Genomic DNA, 12,235 nt, shown 5'->3' on the forward strand with positions numbered 1-12,235 from the left:
ATAGCGTTAATCGCAACTTCGCGGATGACGTGTGCTTATTCCGTACTTTGTTATGACAGAGGCAAGATAGTGCGGTTTTTCTCGACATTATTTGTTTTGTTGGGCTATTTGCTCTTTGTTTCCGTGTGTTTCCGTCTTGTTGAATTTGGCAAATGAATTTAGGGAGTTCTGATGTTAAATTCTGCAATCAATTTATTAAACGAATTTGTTCTGTCAAATGCTCTCTGGAAATGTACCAGCAGACGGTGATTGTATTGCTGTGATTGTGTTTTAAGAATGCCTTCGGAATTTTCACGCAAAACAATGTGGAGCCAGGGGGGTGTAAAGGAAAAAAAGTTTGTGAATTTGTTTTCACATGCTGAATTTATTCTTGACTGTAGTCGCAACTCCAGAACGAAGCGGGAAGTGCCCCTCAAAGGAGGACCTCAAGCAATGGCGTCGACTGATTTTAATGACGCCGCGGTTCATGCGATTAGGTAGTGGCTAATCCCCTCTCATCTCCACTCCACTGCGATGTGCCGCTAGCAGGTCCAAGGTGATTAACCTCTAGTGTCATGAAAATTGCTCGTCGCTATTGGTTGGAGGGCCTCCTCTGAGGGGCACATTCTTTTTTGTTCTTGAGTTGAATCCGACTACACAAAAAATTTCAATCCGCATGTACCACAGTAGTCTCTTCTGCAGTAAATTAGAATAAAAGCAGCGATCGCTGGCTAACGTAGCCCTGAGCGTCATAACAATGGCTGCTCCGGTGAGTGTGTACAGGTAACGAAGGCAGTAGTTTTAAAATCATGGCTTTCATACTGTACTGAAACTTTTATGCAGATAAAAATATTTCATGGCGGAAAGGAATCAAGTGGCAACACGCTTAACAAAGTAATGCCCGGTTGGCTACTTTTCACATAGAGAGGCGCATACTGAAGCTACAGAGAAGAGAGAAAGAAAGTTAAATTCAGCTCGCAGCATAGAGCGTGTCCATGTTGTCCTTTAGTCTGTGTGTGTATGGTCAGTGGAGTGCTGCAAACGGTTTGGAAGTCGTAAAGATGTGGATCGGATATTTCGCTATGGTGTGATCTGGTGTCACATGGTATAAAAAAGCAAATCGATCTACACCCTTATCCTCTACATCGGCACGCATTCTGCTGCTGGTTTATTAGCTGCCATTGGTGCAGAAGAAAAAATACTGAGGTTATATTTAGCACCTTTCGAATGATTAACATCACCACACCTTGCGCAAGACGAAATAGCGGCAGTTATGCCGTCATAATAGAATTTTTTTCTCTTTCCACGCAGACATGAACTTCCTTCTTACGTTACAGCACGAGGTCCTGTAAGAATGACCTTTACACTACCTGACGGTACGTTGTTGCGGCTAATAAGATTGTAGCCGAAAACCACTGATAGTTTATCGGTTCAATTGTTGGGTTTCTCGATGGCGTGTATAGCGCTTCAGCTAAAGATACTAAAGGTCTCGCGGATATTTAACAAACGCTGCATGCAGAAAGAACGCAGCAATGGCGCGGAAATTATGTCCACACTCTGACGCACAGATGCATCTGCCCATGGAGGTTGGGGCACTGTCCAGTTTCTCCTAGATTTTATTTTATAATTGGACCCTCCGATTAGATCAAAATTTTGAGGTGCGCAGCATATTTACAGTGGTTCAACATGCCGATTTGGGCTTGAAGAATGACTTTGCGATGCGCCGGCACTTCACCGACGGATGACGTGACTCTTCACCGACGGAAGTTTGTCGATGTGAAGGTATACGACCCCAGCGGCCTCTCACGCCCGTTTTGATTCATTGTTCCACAGCCTCGCCTCGCACGAGGTAGAAACTGAAGAGAGGGTCTGGAGGTAATTCGTTCGCAAGATTCGGCGGTCCGTATTCTAAAAGGCTGACTTTTTGGAATGCCTCTTCCATACCATCACGGACGGCGCAAGCAACAACTCGGGCCGCCCGCGAGCGCTCTCGTCCGCGCTACTCACTACAGAACCACGCGTTTCTTCATTCCCCAAATGAACTGAGCTCGAACATCGGCGCCGTACTGGAAGTGTCTACGCGTGTAACGTCGCCAGTTTCGACAATGCTCATCTTTAAAAGCGCAGATATTGTTGCAGCCCAAGTACTGCACCGTTTCCCCTATCCGCTGTGAGGACGCCGAGGGTTTAGGGCGACCACCATTCCCTCGTAGTCTAACCGACTCCACCTGTCATTCACTTCACCGCTACAAGTCCCAATGATCGAAAGGAAACGGGCGAACAGCTCAGAAACAAGCCATTAAAGCTCATAGAAACGTACTAAACAAAGAGGGAAACTGGAGACACCGCTTAAGGTACACCTTAAGAGTAAAACGCGATAGTGCCATCTTTTGTACTATCCCTAGACGGTATATCACTCCGCACTGCTCCTATAGGGCCCGTGCGCAATGGAAACTTTTGACTCCGCTTCCTCAAGGACGAACGATGACGTCAAACTCACTCACAGCGCTCCTGGTGGCCTCTGCATGAAGTGGAAAGCTTCCGTTCTTTCAAGCTAGGCAAGGCCTCCGCCGCTGGTACTACTGGGATTTTTCGCGCACTAACGACGCGATGGAGCAGCGGCAGCCTTAGACTCTGGAGACGCCGACGTTGGCGATGGCCTTTTTGACTCACGAGCTCCTTAACGCTTCTGCACCGCGGGGTCAGCGCCAGAAAAACGCTGTTTATTCAGAAAAACCAAACTTGCGCACTTCGCTTTAAGAAAGTTGGTTACAAACACGATTAGCCCCTTAGCAAAGCTGGCAAGCAGTCAAAAAAGCTGGAATAAGTTCGAATTTTGGAAGTTCGAAAACTTTGCCACAGGCTCTAGTAGTTGCATTGACGGCTTTTTAAAAAAACGATTCAGAATACTATCGAGGACGATTGTCGGGAGAAAAAGAGCATTAATACAAGCAGGAGGGAGGCTGGCCTATATTTAAATACTGTCTAGGGATCATATGTTTGGTTCGAGCTCGTAGGTCATACTCTCTTTTGAATCTGATAGACAATGCCAAACAAGAATTACCGATTGCACTTCGCAACTTACCTACGACCAATGAGAAAGCGCTGAAATTGTATTCCAATTGTATTCCAATTTAATTATAATTTAACCGCAGCTGTAGCATAGTGGTTTGATCATCCGCCTCGCATGCGGAAGATGCGGGGTTCGATCCCCAGTGCCGCCGGCACCCACCGGTGATACAATGGTTTCAAGCTTTCCCTTGGTGTGGTGCTCGGCGTCTTTAGGGTGAAATGCTTGGGAAGTGGGTTTTTGACCCCAGCTTGAAAAGACGAAAAATGCCGAAAAAAGACGAAACACTAGAACATCTGCTCCTTCGCTGCTCCGCGTTCGCCGATGCTCGTCGCGATATGCTCGCGGCCTATAGGGCGCAGGGCATACTACCAGACTCCATCAAGACGCTATTGTGGCCGCAGGGCAGTGCGCGCACTCGTGAGCGAACTTTGGTGAGCCTCTGTGCATTCCTCGAACACACGGGCTTGACGTCCCGTCTGTTCTCCGTCAGGTAGTTACACGCAGTGACCGAACGCTCCGCGAGTTCTACCTTGAACGATTAATAACTGGACGCCCCACTCCAGTTGTAACCTACACAGTGCTGTGCGCGTGTGTGATTTAATTCCTCTAAACTGAACTAATCACGCGCACAACCTGGACACATTACTTATTGTGTAAATAGTTTGTACATATTACTTCTCCCCCTGTCCTCTATTCCTGTCCCCTCACCTCTTTCATTTCATTTCTCCATTCTGCCTGCTGTCCTTTATTTCCGCTGCTCCAGCTCAGGTGCTTCAGTATCGATGGCAGATGCCGGGGCTAGCAAAAATCTTTTCCTTCCTTTTTACTATTATTTTAATAAAACCACTACCACCACCATTGCGCTCTTTGGCCGCAGATGTCATTGCACCACAAAAAATCACAATCACAATCTAATTTTATTCGAATGCCTTTTTAATTCTATTCCAATTCTATTACAACTCTTTTCTAATTTTATTCTATTCTTTGTAGTTATTGCAGTTGTAATACAGTACTGGCCACAACTGCTTAACTTTTCGTATTTTACCGTTTTCATGACGTCACACTGTTTCCACCAATCGAGCGAGTTCGGTAACGCCACCACTTTTTTGGTGACGCCGGGTCTTCGTGTCGATAAGCCAGTTAATGCCTTCGAATTAATAAGCACGTGCAAGCATGAAATGGGCACTACAGTGTAGATATAGTCGGTTTAATAGAAACGAATGTTGCGATCGAAGTGAAAGTGCAGCAGAGGAAAGGAATATGATGCCCGCCAATGTCAAATTGGTACCATGCCAAGAGTACCGAGAGAAGGACTGTACAACTCGGCGATTCCGACGCACAGAAAAGTAATAAAACATAGAGAAAGGTCAGCGGCTCACCTGAATCGAAATGTGTGATGACTTTCCGGTGAAGAGTTCCATGCCAGCCCCGGTCTGCGAGCCGCTGCGGTAGCTCAGTGGTTAGGGAACTCGGCTACTGATCCGGAGTTCCCGGGTTCAAACCCGACCGCGGTGGCTGCATTTCGATGGAGGCGAAGCGCTAAGGCGCCCGTGTGCTGTGCGATATCAGTGCACGTTAAAGATCCCCTGGTGGTCGAAATTATTCCGTAGCCCTCCACTGCGACACCTCTTTCTCTCTTTCTTCTTTCACTTTACCCTTTATCCCTTCCTTTACGGCGCGGTTCAGGCGAGACAGATACTGCGCCATTTCCTTTCCCTAAAAACCAATTTTCAATTTCTCGGTCCCGGTCTCTGGTGCCATCCGATATGAGACAGATACTGCGCCATTTCCTTTCCCCAAAAACCAATTTTCAATTCCCCAGTCTGATCCGCCGCTGTGGCTCAGTGGTTAGGGCGCTCGGCTACTGATCCGGAGTTCCCGGGTTTGAACCCGACCGCGGCGGCTGCGTTTTTATGGAGGCAAAACGCTAAGGCGCCCGTGTGCTGTGCGATGTCAGTGCACGTTAAAGATCCCCAGGTGGTCGAAATTATTCCGGAGCCCTCCACTACGGCATCTCCTTCTCCCTTTCTTCTTTCACTCCCTCCTTCATCCCTTCCCTTACGGCGCGATTTAGGTGTCCAACGATAATGAGACAGATACTGCGCCATTTCCTTTCCCCAAAAACCAATTATTATTTTATTATTGTTATTCCCTGTCTGCGCCTGATAATGAATAAATTATGCAATTTTTGTACGTAATTCCGTAAGCTTTCTTTGATTTTTGAGACTTGTTTTCTACTTTTGCAGATCACACAGTAAGGGAGGGCGTATTCTACTACGAGGACCAGAACTGCGCCGTGTTGGATGTGGAGCTCTATGTACACCGCAAGACACTTGAAATGAAGCGCGCCAAGCAAAAGCGGTGTGCTTCTCGAAAGCGTTCAGTAGAGAAAACAAAGAAGATTCAGACAGAATGGAAGAAAAACTGTGCTTAGATATAACTGTTTCATTTTTCAAACACTTTGACCCAGAATTTTCGCACGGGTATTGATATTTTACCGGAACTTTTATTTAGGTAGCATGGCCGCATGCAGTCCCATGGAAACGCATACACTGGCTTCGTAATTGCTCACCAAGAAGTACCGTGGTTTTGTGGAATTTGTCGCACTTGGTCGCTCAATATTCGGCAAGGCTACCGCCTGTAACTTGTTTCTAGCAACAAAAAAGCTATTGCATTTTGCAGAATATTTTCTGTACCAGGATTTCTATTCACCACTTTCACATAGTTTAGCAACTACTGCATGGGGGTCCTCCATTGAACCCATGTGCCGTGATCTTTTTCCGGCCGCGCGGCTGGGCTAGGTTCAGTCCGTCTAAATGTGCGGCAGTTTGTTCCCGCTTTATATTTTTTTCGCGCCACTTCTCATCAGGTAGTTCGAGCATTTTTGCAGACAAATTAAGTTAATGCATTCTTTACCCGCACTGAATGTGTCCCCAAACTTCTGTGACCGTACTTGTTTATGTGGATTTAGGCACGAGGCATATTTTGCTGGGCGTTTTATGGCAGTCCGTTTTTCAGCAGAGTTCTTGTTTTCAGTGTCGCGAAGATGACTATGCAAAGACATTATTTCGATGCTTTTACCACCCCCTATTTTCCGCTCATTGTACTTTGGATTGCCAGGGCACGATGCCCTTACGCTGGTGCAAAAATGTTACTTGGACCGCGCACTAAAACTTCCTTCTACAAGTTACATACAGAGACACTGCCCGTAAGGACTTGTCTTCAGAAAAAAAAGGCATTTTTGTGCCATCTGTGAACTTCCGCCCCTGTGATCTTTCTGAGTTAGTTGAACATTCCTTCATCTATTGTAAGGTCGTAATTCTGTTGTTGCAACGGGCCTTGAAAAAGCGAATTTATTTGACTTCTCATATAAAATGATACCTCACCAGAGCGCAATATGTTGATGATCTTTTTTATATCTTTTTTTTCTGATTGGACTACACAGCTTATGGAAAACTAGAATGATGGACCGGTACTGTGAATCAGTTGTTTTAAAAAATGTAATTTCTTCCAAACGCTCAGTGGTTATGGCGCTCGGCTGCTGACCCGAAAGACGTGGGTTCAATCCCGGCAGCGGCGATCACACTTCGATAGAGATGGAATTCTAGAAGCCCGTGTACTGTGCGATGTCTTTGCACGTTAAATAATTCCAGGATGTAGAAATTCCCGGAGCCCTTCACTACTGCGTCCCTCATAGCCTGAGTCCCTGTGGGACGTCAAACTCCCATAAAGCAAAGCAAAGTAAGGCATTTCTTCCAAATCCCTTTCTTCCCGTTCCTCTGAGCGAAGTGTGCGAACAGACAGACTTTACACCAGAGTGGCTCTTCCTCTTGGTGACGTACCCATTCTTCCCTCTTGTCTAGTCCTCTCTTTTTAGCTGTCCTTCGTGGCGTTGCCCAAAAGCTTTTGTAAAGATTTCTTGTAAATAGATCAAAATTTCAGTGTAATAAATACCAAGGAAAAAAAGCAGTTTTATGGCCTATTGGCTACCTGCTCGCCTCACAATCTAAGGGTCCTCGGTCCAATTTCTCACTCCTTGGGAAGAAATCTTGCTTTATTTTCTTTGCTGTAGACGTCAACGCCACTATGTTGTGTTATACCGCGTTACTCAGAGATTTCATGCCATGGCAGAGACGGACGCCGGCTTTAGTGATAATGGGGCATAAAATGCTTTCGCATTAAAAGCCAGCAAAAGATAGCGCCATAAACAACACTTGTCTGTGTTTGTGTGCGTGCGTGTGTGCGCGTGCGTGCGTGCGTGCGTGCTAGACGTTGTTGTTGTTGACCTCATAAAATGGCACGTTATCGCTCGGGTGGGCAGGCTTCCACTGTTGATAGGGGGAGCGGTGCTAATGGCCGTGCAGACCTGATAAGAACTCAGCAAGGACAGGTAGTCCCAGTATTATGAAATAAGAAAAAAATAAAAGGAACTTGTAATATAAAACCTACATTTTCAATCTCCGATGATTTTGAGAAGAAAAAGGTAGGGGAGGAGTGAAGGGAGATAGCGCAGTGAAAAAGCGGTTACTGCGCTAGAAAATGCAGACAACAGAAGTTGTTGTTGTTGTTGTTGTTGTTGTTGTTGGCCTCGTAAAACGGCCCATACCCACGAGGGGAAAAGCAGAAGTGGACGACGCTCGCAGCCCGGCAAATTTATTTACTTATTATTATTCCTTTAAAATTAACTTGCTTTAATCCTCAACTCTTTGTTTTTCTCGATTTTCATTCCAAATTCTTCAAAACCACTCAATATCTCTTATTTGTTTTCACAAATTCCTCAATTTTTTTATTTATGGGCCGCTTGACATAAACCTGAATGAATTATCCTCCTGTTAGTATCTGCACCAAACCCTGGCCAGACTTCTACCGTGGGCATTTGCCATCGCTTGGGAGGAAACAACAACAACAATCTTCTGCTTTTGTGTTCCATGTTTTCTAGAGGAAACAACAACAACAATCTTCTGCTTCTGTGTTCCATGTTTTCTAGCGCAGTAACCACGGGCACGGACAACAGAAAACGATGACAACATAAGCACTGACATCGCGCAGTAAACAGGCCTCTGGCATTTAGCCGTCGCCGAAATGCGACCGCCGTTGCCAGAATCGAACCCGCGTCTTTCGGGTCAGCAGCCGAGCGCTATAACCACTAAGCTACCGCGACGGCTGCGGTGGTAATTATTTTGTGTGCAACCGAACCTCGAGAGTGTTCACTAGCACCCCCCTCGTGCATAGCGGCGGACGTAATACGTCCTGTATTACCCCAGAAATCGAAACATTCCCCTATTCTCTTCGATATCGGTGACTGTTGATTTCCTTCATATGTATGTCTTAACGAGACGTTCATTTCTCTTTTCCTGTATGTTTAATAGATCAATTTTCGATTATATCCATATAAAACTTCCTTATGTCGGTTACTTTGCGCTTATTGATGACCTTGACAGCTCTGCCAGTCCTGTTATAACTTTCGGGTTGGAGACTTTCATGCTCTGGCGTTTCTTAATCAATTATATTTCCTCTTCTGCGATAACCTGACGGCATCCAGCCTAATTATTCTGGCGCCTACTCCTACTGCGCACTCCGTAACCATAGCTGTGAGATTATAGTTCATTACTTGAGCATTAAGGCCGTCGTCCGCAGTTACAGCCGAACATCTGTTTTTGCAGCGAGATCATGAATTCCTCTAATTTCCCTCTTACCGCTAACTCGTTGACGGGCTTCCTCCTTATTAGATTCTTCCCTTCCCGCTTCAAGTCTAGGATAATTCCAGACCTTACCATTCTGCGGTAAGTACAGCGCACCTTCCTGTCGACCTCCACAACCTGCACTACGCCAGGTTGAGCGCACAGTAAGAAATCTACTTCATTTTTAGTCTCTCCATTAGGCCTCTTTCACGTTCACTTCCTCTTCTCCGGTTTGCGGAAGGATGCATTCATGATCCGTAAATTATTTCTATCTGCTAACTCTACTAATAGCTCTCCCCTGCTACTCCTAGAGCCTATCCCATAGTCGCCTACCACCTGGTCGCCAGCCTGCTTCTCGCCTTCCTTCGCCTTGAAGTCACCCATTAGTACACTGTGCTGTGTTTTTACTTTCCTCATTGCCGATAACCCGTATACACAGGATCTTTCGACGATCTGATCATCATGGCTCGAAGCAGGGGCGTAGGACTGGTACCACCTTCGGTGTGTACCCCTTATTAGGCTTAATTACAACAACTGCAACCCTCTGGTTAATATTACAGAAATCCTCTGTTTTCAGCTATATCCTTATTGATGAGGAATCCCACATCTAGTTCTCGTCTTTACGCTAAGCCACGAGAGCGTAGTACGTGCCCGCTCTTTATCATTCTATACGCCTCACCAGTCCTCCTAACTTCACTAGGCCCTGTGACATCCTACTTAATTCTTGTTAGGTTCTCGAACAGCAATGCTCAACTAGCCTCACTGGATATGGTTCTAGCGTCAAACGCCGCAAAGTTAAGCTTCCAATGGTGGCCTGTCCGGAGCCAGATATCCTTAGCACCCTCCGCTGCTTCATAGGCTGACCGCCGCCGTGGTCAGTTGCTCCGCAGCCGCTGGGGACTGAGGACCGAGGGTTAATAAGTGTATTCACATAAGAGGTTGCGGCCAAGTACACCAGGGTGGCAAAATCCTGCTGTGATGAGGGATCACGTTGTCGCTTCTGGTCACCGATATCGTCTCAATCTATGCTTATTTATGCAATTCCATCGACACGCGCTTTTTTTTATCTGGCGTAGGATTGCGCAGCACCGGAATTCGAACTCAGGTTATATAATGCACTCGAGGCAGATGCTAAATCTCTGCGCCATCGCTGCATTCTGACAAGTCTATTCCGTGAAATATTTGTGAAGCTACGCAACAAAAGTTATCAAGCACGAGCCTTTCAGTTATGGGATGGGCTCTTCAGGACGTGAGGAAAGCGACAATATTGCTTCGCATAGCCATCTGTAAAGGCGAAATTTCCTCAAAAGCTCAGATAAGATCAGTTCCACCGAAAATTGTGCCTAAATGTTTCATTAAGAACGAAGCTGATTCTTGCAGCGTATTTGCAAGCGACAATATTGTTTCGCATAGGCATCTGTGGAGGCGAAATTTGCTCAAAAGCTCAGATAAGATCAGTTCCACCGAAAATTGTGCCTAAATGTTTCATTAAGAACGAAGCTGATTCTTGCAGCGTATTTGCAAGCGACAATATTGTTTCGCATAGACATCTGTAGAGGCGAAATTTGCTCAAAAGCTCAGATAAGATCAGTTCCGCCGAAAATTGTGCCTAAATGTTTCATTAAGAACGAAGCTGATTCTTGCAGCGTATTTGCAAGCGACAATATTGTTTCGCATAGGCATCTGTAGAGGCGAAATTTGCTCAAAAGCTCAGATAAGATCAGTTCCACCAAAAATTGTGCCTAAATGTTTCATTAAGAACGAAGCTGATTCTTGCAGCGTATTTGCAAGCGACAATATTGTTTCGCATAGGCATCTGTAGAGGCGAAATTTGCTCAAAAGCTCAGATAAGATCAGTTCCGCCGAAAATTGTGCCTAAATGTTTCATTAAGAACGAAGCTGATTCTTGCAGCGTATTTGCAAGCGACAATATTGTTTCGCATAGGCATCTGTAGAGGCGAAATTTGCTCAAAAGCTCAGATAAGATCAGTTCCACCGAAAATTGTACCTAAATGTTTCATTAAGAACGAAGCTGATTCTTGCAGCGTATTTGCAAGCGACAATATTGTTTCGCATAGGCATCTGCAGAGGCGAAATTTGCTCAAAAGCTCAGATAAGATCAGTTCCACCGAAAATTGTTGCTAAATGTTTCATTAAGAACGAAGCTGATTCTTGCAGCGTATTTGCAAGCGACAATATTGTTTCGCATAGGCGTCTGTAGAGGCGAAATTTGCTCAAAAGCTCAGATAAGATCAGTTCCACCAAAAATTGTGCCTGAATGTTTCATTAAGAACGAAGCTGACTCTTCCAGCGTATTTGCAAGCGACAATATTGTTTCGCATAGCCATCTGTAAAGGCGAAATTTGCTCAGAAGCTCAGATAAGATCAGTTCCAACGAAAATTGTGCCTGAATGTTTCATTAAGAACGAAGCTGATTCTTCCAGCGTATTTGCAAGCGACAATATTGTTTCGCATAACCATCTGTAGAGGCGAAATTTGCTCAAAAGCTCAGATATATGTGTGGGTGTTTAATAAATGCATGACAATTACTTTTTTCTCTGAATGTCTCTTGTGGATCAAGAAAAAATTCAAGGACTCAGTGCCCCAAGTATGCATGGACCAATTCGCGGACACCTGCGGCGTCAATGTTCCGGAGCACAGCAGAGTCCTTTGCATCGACACCGAGGGAGACTACTAGATATCCAGCAACATACTATTATGTGCATAAATCCACCAAAAAATAAACCGTGTGAAATTGAGCGCTGTTAGTGAAATAACGTAGCCGCCACTTTATGTGAGTAACTTGAAAAGACGATGAATTCAGGGATGTACAAAATGTCCTAAGAAAATTCAGAGGGGCGCTTTGTGGACCTAAAGTGCGGTGAGGCGAAAGCCTTTAGTGCGGTTTTGCTGCTTGTGTCACTCATGTGCAGTTAAGATGTGAATTATGTACACAATTGTTTGTGGATCTTAGATGCTGGATACACTGGAGGGCGTTTGGGAGGGATCTGTCTGATTAGACGCCTTTCTGCAAACCCTCTCCAGCGTCCTAGAGAAGGAGAACTACATATGCGTTGGTAGGAAGTAGCGTAGTCGTTACCGCACACGGCTGCGGAACGGAAGGATGGCGGCTCGAATCCAATCGTGCACAAAATTTCTTTATTGGGGTGGTGGTCGAGCATAGGTTGAGCAGGAGGAAAATATGTCGACGGCGTTAAAGGTAGAAACGGAGCAGAAGGTTCTTGGCGAGGTTTTCTGACGGCTTCTGCGTAGGTAAGCGGCACTACAACGGGCGGCTGGGAGCAAACCGATGCTAGTGCCTCGCACACTTGATTCCGGATCACGTGCTAGATTGTCGGAGCATGGTTATATGGGCTCGGGACAGCGGGAGGTAGCCACAGCTGCCGGGCAAAACGCTCACGGACAAACTGCTTTCTCTGGAACAGAGGCGAGCCGTCCTTTGTCGTCATGGCGAGGCTAGTGCTTCCGGCTGCGCCGAGGA

General features: G+C 45.8%; 2 protein-coding genes across 2 annotated transcripts in view; one reads left to right on the plus strand and one right to left on the minus strand.

The window, feature by feature from the left end:
* LOC144101383 (uncharacterized) overlaps positions 1-11,431 on the plus strand; it is a 67,216-nt gene extending 55,785 nt beyond the window's left edge. The window contains exon 5 of the mRNA XM_077634517.1: positions 11,295-11,431. Coding sequence (XP_077490643.1) covers positions 11,295-11,431 — 137 coding nt within the window. The remainder of the gene's footprint in view (positions 1-11,294) is intronic.
* Positions 1-12,235, minus strand: part of LOC144101385 (ribosomal L1 domain-containing protein 1-like) — a 486,157-nt gene that overhangs the window by 302,006 nt on the left and 171,916 nt on the right. The window lies entirely within an intron of this gene.

This window comes from Amblyomma americanum, chromosome 8 (assembly GCF_052857255.1).
Source record: "Amblyomma americanum isolate KBUSLIRL-KWMA chromosome 8, ASM5285725v1, whole genome shotgun sequence".
Lineage (NCBI taxonomy): Eukaryota > Metazoa > Arthropoda > Arachnida > Ixodida > Ixodidae > Amblyomma > Amblyomma americanum.